The sequence below is a fragment of the Rhinolophus sinicus genome, chromosome 8, assembly GCF_057876585.1.
Source record: "Rhinolophus sinicus isolate RSI-liver-muscle chromosome 8, RSI-T2T, whole genome shotgun sequence".
In the NCBI taxonomy this organism is placed as follows: domain Eukaryota; kingdom Metazoa; phylum Chordata; class Mammalia; order Chiroptera; family Rhinolophidae; genus Rhinolophus; species Rhinolophus sinicus.
The window spans coordinates 44,541,732-44,557,220 of NC_142508.1; the positions used below are offsets into that span (position 1 = coordinate 44,541,732).

A 15,489-nucleotide genomic window follows, 5' to 3' on the forward strand; every position below is an offset into this window, starting at 1 on the left:
TACAGGCTCTTTCTTGTGAGACACAGAACGAGGGGTGCTGAGAAGGGAGTCCAGGGCAGGTGGGAGCCTCATGACTCTTCTCCCTGGACTTCTGGCCTGCCCCAGTTGCTTCCTCCAAAGCCCTGTCCCCTAAGGCCTGAGCCCCCGGAAAGAAGGAGGAAGGTTGATTTCAGATACCACCCCCGCCCCGCCTCTTCCCCTGGTCTGTTCAGCTTCCTCTCTGTGAGGAACTTTCACTTCCTGCTCCTCCAGGACTCCCCTCCGTGAACAGGTAGGGGCCCCCAGGGACCGAGCAGCTAGCATTGTCACCCCCTACTGCCTCCTGTGGTATCAGGCAGCTGCCCCATCGTGCCCTGCCCAGCACCACCCACCTCTTCTTCCCCCTCTCAGGGGACCCAGGTGAGCATCTCTGCCTCTCTCCCCTGTCCCTCCTGCCTGTTGTCCCTTGAACAGGCCACCTGCTCTCCGTTCCCTCTTTCTCATACCCTGGGCTGATTGATTTGTTTAGCTGTTTATTATCCATCTCTTCTACCCACCCCCAAAAGAATGGACGCCCCTGAGAGCAGGGCCTATTCTGTCCATCCCCTTTTCCCCAGGGCACTAGCACCTAATTCTGGGTTTATACTGAATAAATATAGAGGGTGCCAAAAAATATATACACATTTTAAGAAAGGAAAAAACTGCATTAGAATTGTAATAATATATACCGGTAACAAAAGATGAATACAAGCCGTGTATACATTTTTTTGGCACCCCCAGTATTTGTGGAATGTGTGGATACATGGACCCAGGTTTCCTACTCCTGAGTACCACGGAAATTATTCAAAAACGCCCATCTCCACTGGTAACCCACTGTAGGACTCTGTACCTCATTAATAGTTGGGGTCCGATGGACAGACGGCTAGAGGGACAGTTGTGTGATAAAGAAAAGAAGAAAATAACGGTAGAATCAAGGCAGTGGTATATGGATGGTCCCTATAATATTATTTCCATTTTTCTGAATGTTTGAAAATTTTCATAATAAAATGTTGGGAGGAAATATTTGAGGGCTCCTCTGCAGTCTGGGAAGGGAGGAAGAGGCAGTGTTACATAACAGTTTTCTCATTTATGGAACCTACTATGGGTCGAGCCCTTTGCCAGGCCGTAGGTTTTGGCAACAGTTATTCCAGATGTTAAAACCTGAACGATTTCCCTCCCACTTGGTAAATATCTGTCACTTGTAGTCCTCTCCCTCTCCCCCAACCCCAAGACACACTGAACTCCCTCCTGGAATCCCCAGATCTCCCCACCATCCAGCGATGAAAGAATTCATACCTGACACAGCAAGGAGCCTTGGGTCCATTTAGATTGGTCAGGGTCTCTGTCATATTGGTTGTAAAAATTTAGACCTTTACCCCTGAACTGGAGCAGCCTTGAGCCTTCTCTTCCTCCCTGCCAGAGGCCAGACCATGGCTCGCTGGCCTCCTGCATCCTGAGTATGGCCCAGCCAGAGGACAAGGCCTTGGCAGGCCACACCGACAGGGATAGGTAAGGGCTACTGGGGCTGAGGTGTCCATCTGCTGTCCCTGGATTCAGAAACCCCTTCCAGCCAATGCCCACCCTCCCATAGGACCTTGAACCCCATCTCTGACCCTTTATCCCTGGGCTCGCCCTCCCTTTACCTATGACCCTGCTTCCGTGTCCAACTACCCACCTCTGATCCCTGGTCTCCTGGGCTCTGCACATCCCAGGTTGGTCCCATCACAGGAGAATGGAGCCAGCGAGACCTGCTTAGGGGTCCTCGGGGCCCCAGAGCCACTCCATCGCCTGCAGAGGACATGGGGGGTGTGGCAAATCCCAGAGCTGGATGCTCAGGGCGCAGAAGCCCTCCTGGAGCTGTGGCCGCCGGGGGTGAGTACTCACAGCCAGCGATGCTTTCTGACCTTCCCATGACACCCTGGGTCAGTCAGGACCCTGCTGGTTGCTAGTGACAAACACAACAAAAACAGGCCAAACCCAAAAGTCTACTTATTGATTCAAATGACTTAAATACCCAGAAGGAAGAGTAATTGCAGGAATATCTGAGCATCAGACAACTTACACATTTCTCTTCATCCTATTTCCTGGCTTTGCTTTAAACTAGGGGGAATTCTGAATATTTGGGGCTGCAAGTAACGCTCACTCTATAGTAGTTTAAACAAATAGGCATTTATCTTTCTAGCACAACCAGAAAAGCAGCGAGGTCAGCAGTTTGGGTAACATCAAGGCCAGTGTCTCTGCGATTCTCTTGGACTTCCCTCATGGTTGCCCAGTGACAGCCAGGCCCAAACACATATGTGCGTTCCAGGCAGGTGGAAGGGAAAAAAGGAGGTTCTTTTTACCAGAAAAGCAAAAAGCCTTCACATTTGATTCAGAATATATGGATGGGGCTCAGGATGGGGCTCAGCAGAGATCGCTGTCCCCAGCTGAGCACCACATCTCACACAGCTAGCAACCTCAGTGTAGAAATCAGCCTCTTCCCAAAGACCTCCAGCAAAAATCCTGTGGAAGATTCCCTTTGGCTGAGCTTGGGTCACATGCCCATCTCTGAGCCAATCACAGAGCACTATCATCTTGTTGGCTAGGTCAGGTCTTGGACCCACCTCTAGGACTTGGAAGCCAGTCCCACCCCCATGGACTGAAAGTGGGGTGGGTTTCTCTAAAGGAAATTTGGGGTGTGGAACCCCAAATAAGGGAAATGGATGCTAGGCAGGCAAAAGTAACACATCTGCACAAATCTTCTTCATGCTGATATTTGTCTCCACCCCCCAGAGTTTCCTGGTCACAGGACATGACCCCAGCCAAGTCCTGGTGTTGAGGACAGGACCTTCACCAGGGGAAGTCAATACCTACCAAATTCAGAAGGTTCCTGGAGGTGAGGAGTCTACCCCTGAGTTTGCAGTCAACAGCAAATTTACCATCAAGATGGTCAGCTTTAATTCCAAAACATCTCCCAAATCTTCCCAATCCTATCTGCCTCCATCATCCTAAGTTGAGTGACCCTCAGCTCTTACCCAGACAATTTCAGTAGGCTCCTCTCTGGTTTCCCTGCCTACACTCTTTCCTTCCTGCACTCCATTCTGAGCACAGCAGCCAGAATGGTATTTTCAAACATTAATCAGATGTTATACATTCCTGCCTCAAACCCTGCAAAGGATATGCGTCTCCTTAGATAAAAGTTTAAACTCCTCATCATGGCTTATAAAATGTTCCTTTATCCAACCTGCCCACCTCTCCATCTTCTGCCCCTATTTACTCTGCTCCAGTCACATTGTTCTCTTCTCTGCTCCCTGAACACATTGGATGAATCCCAGCCTCAGGACCTTTGCATTTGGTCACCCTGAATGGATGCTCTCCTTTAAATGATTGGTTTAGTCTCCATCCTTCAGCCTTCTGTGGAAATGTAACCTTCCTTGACCACCACAGTTAAGAAAGCCCTAGTCATTTTCATTCATTCCATTTTGTTCATAGCACACAATACAATATACACTTACCTTTATTTTTCTACTCATTTATTTTCTGTCTCCCTCCACAAAAAGGTAAGCTTATAGGAAGGCAGTCAATGTGTCTGCCTTTTGACAACTGTATTCCCAGTATCTGGGAATGAATAGGTGCTCAATAAATATTTGTCTAATGAATGAATATTTGGTGGCATAAGTGGGATACAGACATAAAGACAGGAAAGGATGGGGACTCCAAGTGGTAGAAATTTCCCTGTTCTGAAGGTTCTTGGGGATATTCAGGACTGAGAAAAAGAGGGTCCCAGGGAAGATGAGGCTGCCACCCCTCAAGTTTTCTAACTTGTCCCTCCTTGGCCCCCTTCCCCAGGTATGTCTCTGGAATCTTCTAAGCTCTGCATGCCAGACCTGCCCCATCTCCTGGCCTTCCTATCAGCCAGCAGGTACAGGTTACCCATCAAAAAGGGTAAGGGGGATTCTTCCCTAAGACACCCCCAACCACATTGTGGCTCCCCCTTTTCTTTTCTCAGGGACGTTTTGCCCAGAACGCTGGTCTTGCCCCCTCCCACTCTAGTGCCTGGGGAACACACAGGTGAGGCATGGTTCTCTAAGGGAAGGAGAGGACAACTTTTCTCCTACTTGGTCTAGGAAGATGGCACTTGGGGGACCAGACCACTAAGTTTGAGGGAGGAGAAAGAAGGGGTTTGAGAGAACTGGTGCGGGGAGGGGCTTGATTCCTGAGCCAAGGGCCAAGCCACAGCTCCTCCAGTAATGAGGCTGGGAACTAAGTCTCCTGGTGCCCTGAAGGAATCAGAGCTGGCCCCTTGGACATCTGGGACACCTCACTTGTGCTGGCCCCCAGATCCTCTGCAGATTGGCAGTGTCCACTTAACACCTTAGGTAGGGTGCACTCCATGGAGAACAAGCTGTACCTGGAAACCCACAGAGGGTGGGTGATGGAACAAACCTCCCCAGAGACATCGCCAGTGACTGCCAAGAAACATGATCCAGGTTAGCGGGGCTGGGCCTGGGTCACTGAGAGATGAGGGAGCTGCTGATGCTGTTCTATGGGACCCAACCCTCTCCTCACATCCAGCCCCCAGGAACCCCGGCCCTCACCAGGTCTCCTGGGTGGAAGGCCCACTCAGCCCAGAAGTACACCATCCTGGGCCGGCTCTGGCCAACTTGGTAAAGGAGGAGGAGAAGGAGGAGGAGGAGGACGATTATGGCTGCAAAGATGAAGAGGAAGGACCTGAGGACGTGCTTACTCGTCATGTCCAAGCTCTGGCCAGAGCCCGGAGCAGCTACGTGGCCAGGCAGTTCAGAGGCCTTCAGGCACGCCTCTCTTCAGATGCTGGGGGCCACCATCAGCCTGGGGACCCAGCCACAGAGCTACTTCAGGATGTGCGGCACCTCCTTACTGACCTCCAGGACCACTTAGCAAAGGACCCTGATGTCCGGGCCGTCTTCAGGAGCAGGGGACCTGGGGTACTCCAGAAGGAGGAGGATCTTGGTAATGAGGACTAGGAGGGAACTTATGGCCACTCCTTCAACCTGCACCTTTCATGTTTGCCATCTATTGGCCTACATATGTGTTCACACCCAACTTATTCCTCTCTATCCCTCTGCACACCTGTTTTCCACTCACACGTCCTTTTCTACACATAGTAACACCTACTCTGTTCACCACCACTCCCTCTCAGGTAAGCGTGATAGTACGATCCTTCTCCCACGCGTGTGTTCACACCCAGACTCCCTCTTCCACGCGTTTTCACAACCACAATTACAGTTGTGGGTGGCCAGAAGCTAGGGAGGGGTGGCAGTTGACCAGGGTGGGTCCCTGGAGAGAGTCGGTGGGCGTGGGTCAGTATGGTGGTCCTTCCCTCACCCGCCCCACCCCTTGCAGGCTCCAGGGTGGAGGCGGCCTTGTGCCGGGTGGTACTGGCGCCGCTGAAGCCCGCCCTGTGGAAGCGACTCCGCACACTCCGCGCTCCAGAGCTGCGGCGACTGCGGCGGCGACAAATAGCCCTGCGGGCGGGGGCGGGGCCTGAGAGACAGGGCCCCGCCCCCAGCCGGCGAAGCCGCATCCACGCGCGCCTCGCGCACCTCCACGCCGCTTGCGCCCCACGCCGCAAAGTGGCACTGCTGCTGGCGGTGTGCAGTGACGTCTACGCGGGCCTGGCTCCAGGCGAGAACCAAGGTAAAGGGGGAGTCGGCTTCTACCTAGAGGCGGACCAGCTTTGCGAATTGAGGGAGCCGGTAGGAAAAGCGTGTGCGCACGTTGAAGGGCTAGGGTGGCATGCTCTAGGGGAGGCGTCGACGCGGGCTTTGGGTTCTGGGAAGAGGTGTTTGCACTGTCAACAAGGTGGAGGGACAGCCGGTGCTCGCGGTCCTGGGAATGGGATGGAAGGTGCCTTTATGCCCCCAAACATCTCAGAGCGTGTCCTGGGCTCCTCCAGAGCCCTTGGGGGCCGATGCCTTCCTGCCAGCTCTGACGGAGGAGCTCATCTGGAGTCCAGACATTGGGGAGACGCAGCTGGACGTGGAGTTTCTTATGGAGCTTTTGGATCCGGGAGAGCTACTGGGAGAAGGTGAATCCCCAATCCTCAGAATGTCAGGGCCCAAAAGTGAGACTCCCTAAAACAGCAGGTGGGCAAATTGCAGGGGCTTCTCCTTCTTGCCCCTAGCCGGGTACTACCTGACCACGTGGTTTGGGGCGCTGCACCACATTGCCCACTACCAGCCCGATGCGGAACGCGCGCCTCAGGGGCTCAGCTCCGAGGCCCGTGCCTCCCTGCGCCAGTGGCACAGCAGGCGGACGCTGCACCGACAGGACCGCGCCGGAACCCAGGTGACCATCCATCAGACTGCGGGTAGAAGGGAGCGCAGACCCTGTTGCCTTTCTGCCCCAGACTCTTGCCTCTCCCCACAGGCCGATCTGCCCTTTGAGGAACCATGGGCAATAGAGACTGTGCTGCGAGACCGATGATGAATAGGGATGATGAATAGGGGTCTCAAACCTTTCTGGTCCTCAAGCAAGATGCAGAGGCACCTGGGACAGCACCAGCTTCTGCCCACTGTGGTTTAGGGGCAGCAAGGAGGAGGTCCAATAAAGAGGGAATGGCAGCGGCTGTCTCTGCTTCCTAAAATGCCCTTCCCTAATATCCACACTGCTTCTTCCCTCCCTCCCTTCAGATCTTTAGGCAGCTGCCAGTCTCCGTGAGGCTCTCCCAGACACCCCTGTCTAAAACTATAATTCCTCTCTGTGGTAGGCAGAACAATGCCACACACACGCACCCCCCTCTGCCATGTCCCCTTCCGAATCCCCAGAATCTGTGAATATGTTACCTTACATGGTAAAAGAGACTTTACAGATGTGATTAAACTAAGGATCTTAAGATGGAGAGGTTTTCCTGGATTCCAGTGGGCCCAGTATAATCACAAGTGTCCTTAATAAGGGGGGGTGGGTGGAGGCGAGGGGGGGGGTCAGAGTCAGAGGAAGAGATGTGATGATGCAAGCAGAGGTTGGCAGGATGGCCAGGAGCCAAAGAATGCAGGCGCCCTCTAGGAGCTGAAAAAGACAAGGAATGGATTTTTCCCTGGAACCTCCAGCAGAAACTCAGCCTTTGATTTTTAGACCCCTAAGATCTAATTTGGACTTCTGACCTTCAAAACTGCAAAATAATGTGCGGGTTGTTTTAAGCCACTAAGTTGGTAGTGGCTTAAACAAGCCACTAAGTTTACTACAGCAGCAATGGGAAAGTAATACACTCCCTTACTCTCATTTTTATTTCATTCCATAGAAATGATCACTTCCTAACACACCATTACTTATTTATTGTTATTTTTCACTTATTTATTGTTAGTTGTCCATATCTTCTCCTTCCCCCAGAATAGCACTATCCAATAAGAATGCAATGCAAACTACACATATATTTCTAAATACTCTCCATTTAACAAAACTAAAAACAAATGAAATTAATGCATTTAATTTAATCCAATATATCCTAAGTATTGTCACTTTAACATGTAATCAATATTTTTAAATTATCCAGATATTTAATATTCTTTTGTGTGTATGCTAAATCTTCAAAATTCACTGTGTATTTTACGTATACTTCATCACATCTCAATTTGGACTAGACACCGTTCACGTGCTCAATAGCCACACAGGACTTATAGCTACCATTTTGGACAATGCAGCCTTTGAATGTCAGCTCCAGAAGGTCTCTGTTTTGTTCATATAGCTGTATCCTCAATGCCTAGACACATGCACGGCACACAGTAGGTGTTCAATAAATACTTCCTAAATGATTCAATGAACAAAGTTTCTGTGTTGGCTGAAAAGGGCTTCCCAAAAGATATCCGTGTCCTAATCTCTGGAATCCGTAATTATTACCTTATTTGGAAAAGGGTCTTCACAGATGTTATTAAAGATCTCAAAGTAGGGAAATTATCCTGGATTATCCAGGGAGGCTCTACGAGGTGTGATCACAAAATATGGTGAATGTTTAAATTAAAAAACATTATTACAGTAAAAGACACATTGCCATCAATCCCCCTCAAAATACTCCCCCTCATTTTGAACGCACTTACCCCATCATTCTTGCCACTTTCTGAAGCAGTTCTGGAAGTCCACCTTTGTGAGTGTCTTTACTTCATCTTCCATCATGACAACGCTCCATATCACACATCACTCCTGGTAGGGCAATTTCTGTCAAATAAAAACATTACAGTGTATCCTCATCCACCTTATTCACTAGATCTGGCACTGTGAGACTTCCGGTTCTTCCCCAAAGTGAAAATGACCACAAAAGGTAAACATTTTGAATCAACTGAGGACATTGAGGCAGCCATAACAGAGCAACTAAAGACATTCAAGAAAGAGGACTTCCAGAACTGCCTCAGAAGGTGGCAAGAATGATGGGATAAGTGTTTTTGAAGCAAGGGGGAGTATTTTGAGGGGGATTAATGGCAATGAGTCTTTTACTGTAATAATTTTTTAAATTTAAACATTCACTGTATGTTTTGATCACACCTCGTAAGTGCAATCACGTCTATCTTCATAAAAGGAAGGCAGGAGATTTGACACAAACAGAAAAAGGCAAGGTGAAGACAGAGCAGAGACTTGAAGATTACCTTGAAGATTGGTGTGATGCAGCCACAAGCCAAGGAATGCTGTCAACAACCAGAAACGACAAGGCAAGGGACAGTTCTCCCTTAGAGCCTCCAGAAGGAGTGGGGCCCTCTGACACCTTGATTTCAGCCTGGTGATACTGATTTTTGGCTTCTAGCCTACAGAACTGTAAGAAAATAAATTTCTTTTGTTTTAAGGCACTAAGTTTGTAGTCATTTGTTCCAGCAGCCACAGGAAACATAACGGCTTCTCGACACTTAATATAAAACAGGTGCAGAATTAATACCAACTCAGTCTCATTGTAGCAACAAGGGACATTCATCTACAGCTACAGAAATTAAATAGAAAAATAGGAAGATCTTTCTTAATCCATCTGACAGAGATGCATTGCTATTAAAATTTTACACTTTACATTTTATAATGATCAAAATTCTGTAATTTTAGATGTTAACTAAAAAATGTGCCAGGAAGAGGTTTTCGCAATTGTTTTTGAAAACCAAAAAGCTTGAGGAAGGCTGCACTGGGCAATAAAGCAGGAAGGATGCAGCCTCTGATCTTATATTCAGGCAGAACTGAGGGGGCATCCAGACCGTAGGAAATGTGAGGGGACCATCTCTCCTTCAAGAAATGTGAGGGGACCTTCAGGGCAAGCAGGGCACCAAGAATTTCGTTATACTTCTGTATTATGAGTTTATATATGTATGTGTGTATTTTCAATTTTTAAAATTGTAGTAAAAAACATAAAATGCACCCTCTTAACTATTTTTAAATGTACAGTTCAGTAGTGTTAACTATATTCACATTGTTGTGTAACAGTCCTCTGGAACTTTTTCATCTTCTAAAACTACCCACCAAACACAATTCCCATTTCCTCTTCCCCCAAGCCTCTGGCAAGCACCCTTGTATTTTCTGTTTCCATGATTTTGACTACTCTAGCTATCTCACAGAAATGGAATCATACAGTATTTATCTCTTGGTGAATTGGTTTGTTTCACTTAGCATGATGGCCTTAAGGCTTACCCATGTTTGTAGCATGTGACATGATTTCTATTTTTTAAATACCAAATAATATACCATTGTATGCATTTTCTTTATCCAGCCATTCATCAATGGATAGTTGGGTTGCTTCCACCTTTTGGCTATTGTGAATAACGTGCAATGAATATGAGTGTGCAAAGAGCTCTTCAAGACCCTGCTTTCACTTCTTTTGGGAATATACCCAGAAGTGAAATTGCTGGATCATATGGTAATGCTCTGTTTCATTTTTTGTGAGGAATCTCTAAGTTATTTTCCACAGCAGCTGCACCATTTTACGTTCCCACCAGCGGTGCACGAGGTTTCCAATTTCTCCATATCGTTGCCAACACTTATTTTCTTTTTTTTAATAGTAGCCATTATGGCTATGAGGTGAGGTGATATCTCACTGTTGTTTTGATTTGCATCTCCGTGTTATTAGTGAGGTTGAGCTTCTTTTCACAGGCTTGTTGTCCATTTGCATGTCTTCTTTGGAGAACTGTCTATTCGAGTCCTTTGCTTATTTTTAAACGGGTTGTTTGGTTTTTCACTTTTGATTTGTAGGAGTTCTTTATAGTCTAGATATTAACACCTTATCAGACATATGGTTTGCAAATTTTTTTTTTTTTCTGTAGGTTGCTTTTTCACTCCATTGATTGTTTCCTTTTATGGACAGAAGTTTTAAAATTTGATATAGTCCAAAGTATTTTTGTTTTTGTTGCATTTTTTTTTTTGTGGTGACCTCCAAGAAATTACTGCCAAAATCATGGCCTTTCCCCTGTTTTCTTCTAGGGGTTTTATAGTTTTAGGTTGTATGTATGTATTTTTAACAGCATTTCAGTCACTTATCTGACATATGGTCCAAAGCCTAATTTCTCCAGTTGTCTCTCCCCAAATAGCTGTTGCATGTTCTTCCAGTCTAAAATTGAATCCAGGAACACATACTGCATTTGGTTGCCATATCTCTTTAGTCTCCTCTAATCTGGAACAGCCCCCTTACATTTCTTGTTTTGTCTTTCCTGACATTGGCTTTTTGAAAAGCCCCAGCCACCTGTCCTGCAGACAGTCCCACTTTCTGGATTTGTCTGGTGTTTCCTCATGATTAGATTCTGGTCTTGCATTACTTACAGAAAGAATACTCCATAGGTGACTCTGTGTTCTTCTTAGTACATCCCATCAGGGGCCCTGTGATCAGTGATGCTAACTTTGTCCATTGAATTGAGGAGTATATTAGTTTGATTGCGCTGCCATAGCAGAATACCACAGACTGAGTGGTTAAAGAGCAGAAATTTGTTTTCTCACAGTTCTGGAAGCTGAACGTTTGAGAACAAGCTGTCAGCAAGATTGATTTCATCCTGAGACCTCGCTCCTTGGCTTGTTGATGGCCGTCTTCTCCCTTTGTCTTCACATGGTTTTCCCTCTGTACGTATCTGTGTCCTGATCTCTTCGTCTTAAGAGGACACCACTCATATTGCATTAGGACCTATCCATAAGACCTCATGCTGAAGTACTGGGGGTTAACACTTCAACATACGAATTTAGCGGGGAGACATATACGTCAACCCATAACAGGAAGTGAGTACAGGATCTCTCCGCCATAAAGGTGCCTTTTCCTCTTTGAATTATGACATCATCCGTGGGTGGTACTTTGAGACCCTCTAAGCAACCTGTCTCCAACAATCTTTCACCCAGTGCTTTCCTCTTCTAGATCCTTGCTGAATCATTGGATTTATTTGTACTATTCTATTTATGGCAGTTGACAGGGGTTTTCTACTTCCTGGAGTGAAATGACATTTCCTGTTTAAATAAATGTGTTAAGGTTTTTTGTTTGTATGTTCTTTTGTTTTGTTTTGTTTTTTTAATTGGGGAACAGTGTGTTTCTCCAGGGCCCATCAGCTCCAAGTCACTGTCCTTCAATCCAGTTGTGGAGGGCGCAGCTCAGCTCCAAGTCCAGTCACTGTTTTAAATCTTTAGTTGCAGGGGACACTGCCCACCAGCCCATGTGGGAATCAAACCGGAAACCTCTTGTTAAGAGCTCAAGCTCTAACCAACTGAGCCTTCCGGCCGCCCTGTGTTGAGTTTTTAAACAGTGAGTTGATTAAAGAAAATTATTAAGTAGCTAAGTGTACAGGTGATGTGTGGATATGTGGCAAATATGGGAAAGTGAAACTCAAATGGAAGATGTTTGGAGTGTCAGGTATTAGGGCTTCGGGGTCACACTTGGCCTCTTTTTTGCTCTGGAGCTCTGGGCTTTGTGCTGGATGCCTCTTCTTGGGGTCTCATTCCCATGGTACCCCAAACTGGCCACAGCATTTCCCAGAAACATGCTCCTCCTCCTAGTCCCCATCTCAGGGGTCCCTCACAACCCCCCAGGCCTTATGCCAAATCCCTGGGCCTTGTCCCGGATACCTCCTTCTCCCCCTTCCACCCATCCCATCCTCCTTTTCCATGGCCATTACCTGGTTCCGACCCAGAGCCCCCAACCCCCTACTCCCTGCCTCCAGTCATGGGGATCCCCTACAATCCCGCCCATGTGGCAACCAGAAGGAAATTTTAAAAATAGATCATGATTCCACCTCTCAGGCCAGAACTTATGTTTATAAGAAACGCAGTTTTATTTTATTTTATTATTTTTTTTAAGATTTTATTGGGGAAGGGGAGCAGCACTTTATTGGGGAACAGTGTGTACTTCCAGGACCCTTTTCCAAGTCAAGTCGTTGTCCCCTCAATCCTAGTTGTGGAGGGCGCCGTTCAGCTTTGTTGTTGTCCTTTCAGTCCTAGTTGTGGAGGGCACAGCTCAGCTCCAGGTCCAGTTGCCGTTGCTAGTTGCAGGGGGCGCAGCCCACCATCCCTTGAGGGAGTCGAACCAGCAACCTTGTGGTTGAGAGGATGGCGCTCCAACCAACTGAGCCATCCGGGAGCTCAGCGGCAGCTCAGCTGAAGGTGCCATGTTCAATCTTAGTTGCAGGGGGCGCTGCCCACAATCCCCTGTGGGAGTCGAGGAATCGAACTGGCAACCTTGTGGTTGAGAGCCCACCGGCCCATGTGGGAACCGAACCGGCAGCCTTCGGAGTTAGGAGCACGGAGCTCTAACCACCTGAGCCACCGGGCCGGCCCCGCAGTTTTATTTTTGATATCTAAATTGAGACCTTCTCTCACCATGGTGGGAGGAAATTTTAACGTGGCTGGAAAATTGAATCCTTTCTAACACCATCACCACCTGGTTTGTCATCGGGCCTAGTCACCAAAGTTACTTGGAGACAACCCACCCTTCTGATCTTGAGGCTTCTTTTCATCCCAAAGTTCTATCATTTTCCTAGGCCCCAGTCCCACGGCCCCATCTCACTCCAGGTGAAAGCCTGAGTCCTTCCCGGGGTGGCGCTTGAAGCCCACAAGGCCCCACATCACCTGATAGACTCTCATCTCCTCCCACTGGCCCCCCTCACTCACCTGCTCCAGCTTCAGGGGCCTCCTCACTGTTCCCCGCACCCGCCAGGCACCACCCACCTCAGACCTTTGCCTGGCTTTGCTCTGCCTAGAATATCTTCCCAAGATGCATGCATGTCTGATTCCCTTGCCTCTTACAGGGTTTTCCTCAAGTGTTACCGTCCCTATGACTTCTTGTAAAGTGCAACCTCTCTTCCCGTGTTATTTTTAAACTGATAGTATATATCAGTGATTCTCAGCCGCAACTTGTTAAAAATGCAAATTCTAGAAATGAACCCTGGCATATATGGTTAAGTGATTTTCCACAAGGGTGCCCAGATCATTCAGTGCGGAAAAGACAGTCTTTTCAACAAATTGTGTTGGGAAAACTGTATAGATTACCATATGCAACAGAATGAAGTTGGACCCTTACCTAACACCGTGTACAAAAACTAACCTAAAATGGATCACAAACCTAAATGTAAGAACTGAAACTATAAAACTCTTAAAAGATAACATAAGGGAAAAGCTTCATGATATTGAATTTGGCAGTGATTTCTTGGATATGACACCAAAAGAAAAAATAAATAAATTGGACTACATCAAAATAAAAATCTTCTATGCATCAAAGGAAACAATTAACAGTGAAAAAGCAACCCACAGAACGGGAGAAAATATTTGCAAATCATAAGGAGTTAAGATCCAAAATACACATGGAATTCCTAAAACCTCAGCAACAAAAAAACCAACACATTTAAAAATGGGCACAGGACTTAAATAGATATCTCTCCAAAGAAGATTAACAAATGGCTAATAGGCACATGAAAAGATGCTAAACATCACCAGTCATCAGGGAAATGCAAATCCAAACACAATGAGCCGCCACTTCACACCTACTGTGTGAAGGAGCACTGTATGTTTTGTCTTTATTCTCTGGCTGCCCCCAGCATGGATACTACCTAATGCTTCGTAGCTTGTGTGCCTGTTGAAGGAGGTCATGGAGAAGACGTGACCTCCTATTAAGCAAGAGCTGGACCCAGGCAATCAGAGGCTCCTCACCCCATCCCATCCCTGGAATATACTTCTGCCCACCATTCTCATACTGGGAGCTGTTCCAAGGACATAGCCTTGGGAGAGAAAGGTATTGAAACCATCTAGATGGTATACGTGACTGAGCCCAGTTAAGGCCTCTACATAAACTTTTAAGATTCTAGTGGGTGGGTGTGGAGCTCTATTTGTCTTTCAGATGTCCAAGCATCAAAAGTTCCCTTACTTATTAAACTTGCCACCTACACCAATCTGGAGTGGTCTGCTTCTTTCTTCAGTCTCTCCTTGCCCTGTGTACAGGGTCCAGTTTGGGAACCAAGGATGCCACAACCTTAGGAGGTAAAGATTGCACGATCAGCATTCCCTTTTGAGTAAGACTCAGAGATAAGAGGACTTGCCCGAGGCCACACAGCTAGGAAAGGGCAGAGTCAGGGTGTGGACCCAGGCCCTAGGTTTCCTGAGCACGTGTGTGCTCCCAACCTCTAAACCATATCACCTGTGCTGAGAGAGGATCTAAGATAAACCTCAGCTCCCGAGGGTGGGAATTTTGCGTGCCTCATTTGATAAGACAGGAAGGATTGTAAAGGTGGCACTAAATCTTCTATTCTGAGATTTGGACCTCTGGTACTATTTCCCCAAAAATAAGACCTAGCTGGACCATCAGCTCTAATGCGTCTTTTGGAGCAAAAATTAGTATAAGACCCGGTATTATATTATATTATATTATATTATATTATATTATATTATATTATATATTATGTTATATCATATTATATTATATCCAGTCTTATAGTAAAATAGATCTGCATTAGAGCTGATGGTCTGGCTAAGTCTCATTTTTGGGGAAACACATTATAATTCAATTCACAACCAGCTAGGGAGAAGCCACAAAATTTATTACACATTTACTATGCAGTTTCAGTGTTTCTATTTACTTCGGCCCAGTGCTGGCCCTGTGACTTGGGAGAGGTTTTACATCTGTATGGGATCCACTCTTGGCTCCAACTTAAATCTATATAACATATGCAAAGACTGCCATAACCTTTAACTGCACCTTCCCCCACCCCAACGGACAAAGCTGAACTCAATAGAAAATTCCACTACAGGCCAAAGCAATTTACATCCTGGTTAGAAAATAGAAAACCTCAGACGAAACAAAGACACAAGGCAGTAGTCTCCAGCAGACTCTGCCCAGCCGACCCTCCTCTTTAATAAATCGTCCTTCTGTATTTCTAACTGCCTCATGAATTCTTTCACAACCCACAAGTGAGCAGCCACAACATCGTTCACTGTGAATCCCCCGTGCCTAGAACAGGGCCTGATACAGGGTAGTTCCCAACAAATATTTGTTGAATGAAGGAATGAATGAATGAAAATAAAGACTGAATT

At 46.9% G+C, this 15,489-nt stretch overlaps 1 protein-coding gene across 4 annotated transcripts; it reads left to right on the top strand.

The window, feature by feature from the left end:
- The first annotated feature begins 46 nt into the window (after positions 1–46).
- Positions 47–8,813, top strand: RINL (Ras and Rab interactor like). 4 transcript variants are annotated; one of them, XM_074314365.2, is made up of 12 exons: positions 47–399; positions 1,439–1,527; positions 1,731–1,890; positions 2,791–2,893; positions 3,847–3,919; positions 4,007–4,068; positions 4,377–4,487; positions 4,573–4,989; positions 5,383–5,676; positions 5,936–6,067; positions 6,164–6,327; positions 8,549–8,813. In XM_074314365.2, the coding sequence occupies exons 2-12, from the start codon at positions 1,478–1,480 to the stop codon at positions 8,606–8,608; spliced, it is 1,626 nt and encodes a 541-aa protein (XP_074170466.2). In that variant the 5' UTR covers positions 47–399; positions 1,439–1,477; the 3' UTR covers positions 8,609–8,813. The 4 variants fall into 4 exon arrangements, with proteins under 4 accessions (XP_074170466.2, XP_074170464.2, XP_074170467.2 ...); XM_074314363.2 differs by having other exon boundaries at positions 8,553–8,813; XM_074314366.2 differs by lacking the exon at positions 8,549–8,813 and adding an exon at positions 6,409–7,790.
- The last annotated feature ends 6,676 nt before the right edge of the window (positions 8,814–15,489 follow it).

What these genes read in the sequence shown, in the direction of transcription:
- RINL (XM_074314363.2), top strand. Translation starts at nt 1,478, where the DNA reads ATGGCCCAGCCAGAGGACAAGGCCTTGGCAGGCCACACCGACAGGGAT. An exon ending in TGGAGCTGTGGCCGCCGGGG is followed by an intron (nt 1,891 to 2,790) that starts GTGAGTACTCAC and finishes TCCACCCCCCAG; the next exon opens with AGTTTCCTGGTCACAGGACA. An exon ending in AATTCAGAAGGTTCCTGGAG is followed by an intron (nt 2,894 to 3,846) that starts GTGAGGAGTCTA and finishes CCCCTTCCCCAG; the next exon opens with GTATGTCTCTGGAATCTTCT.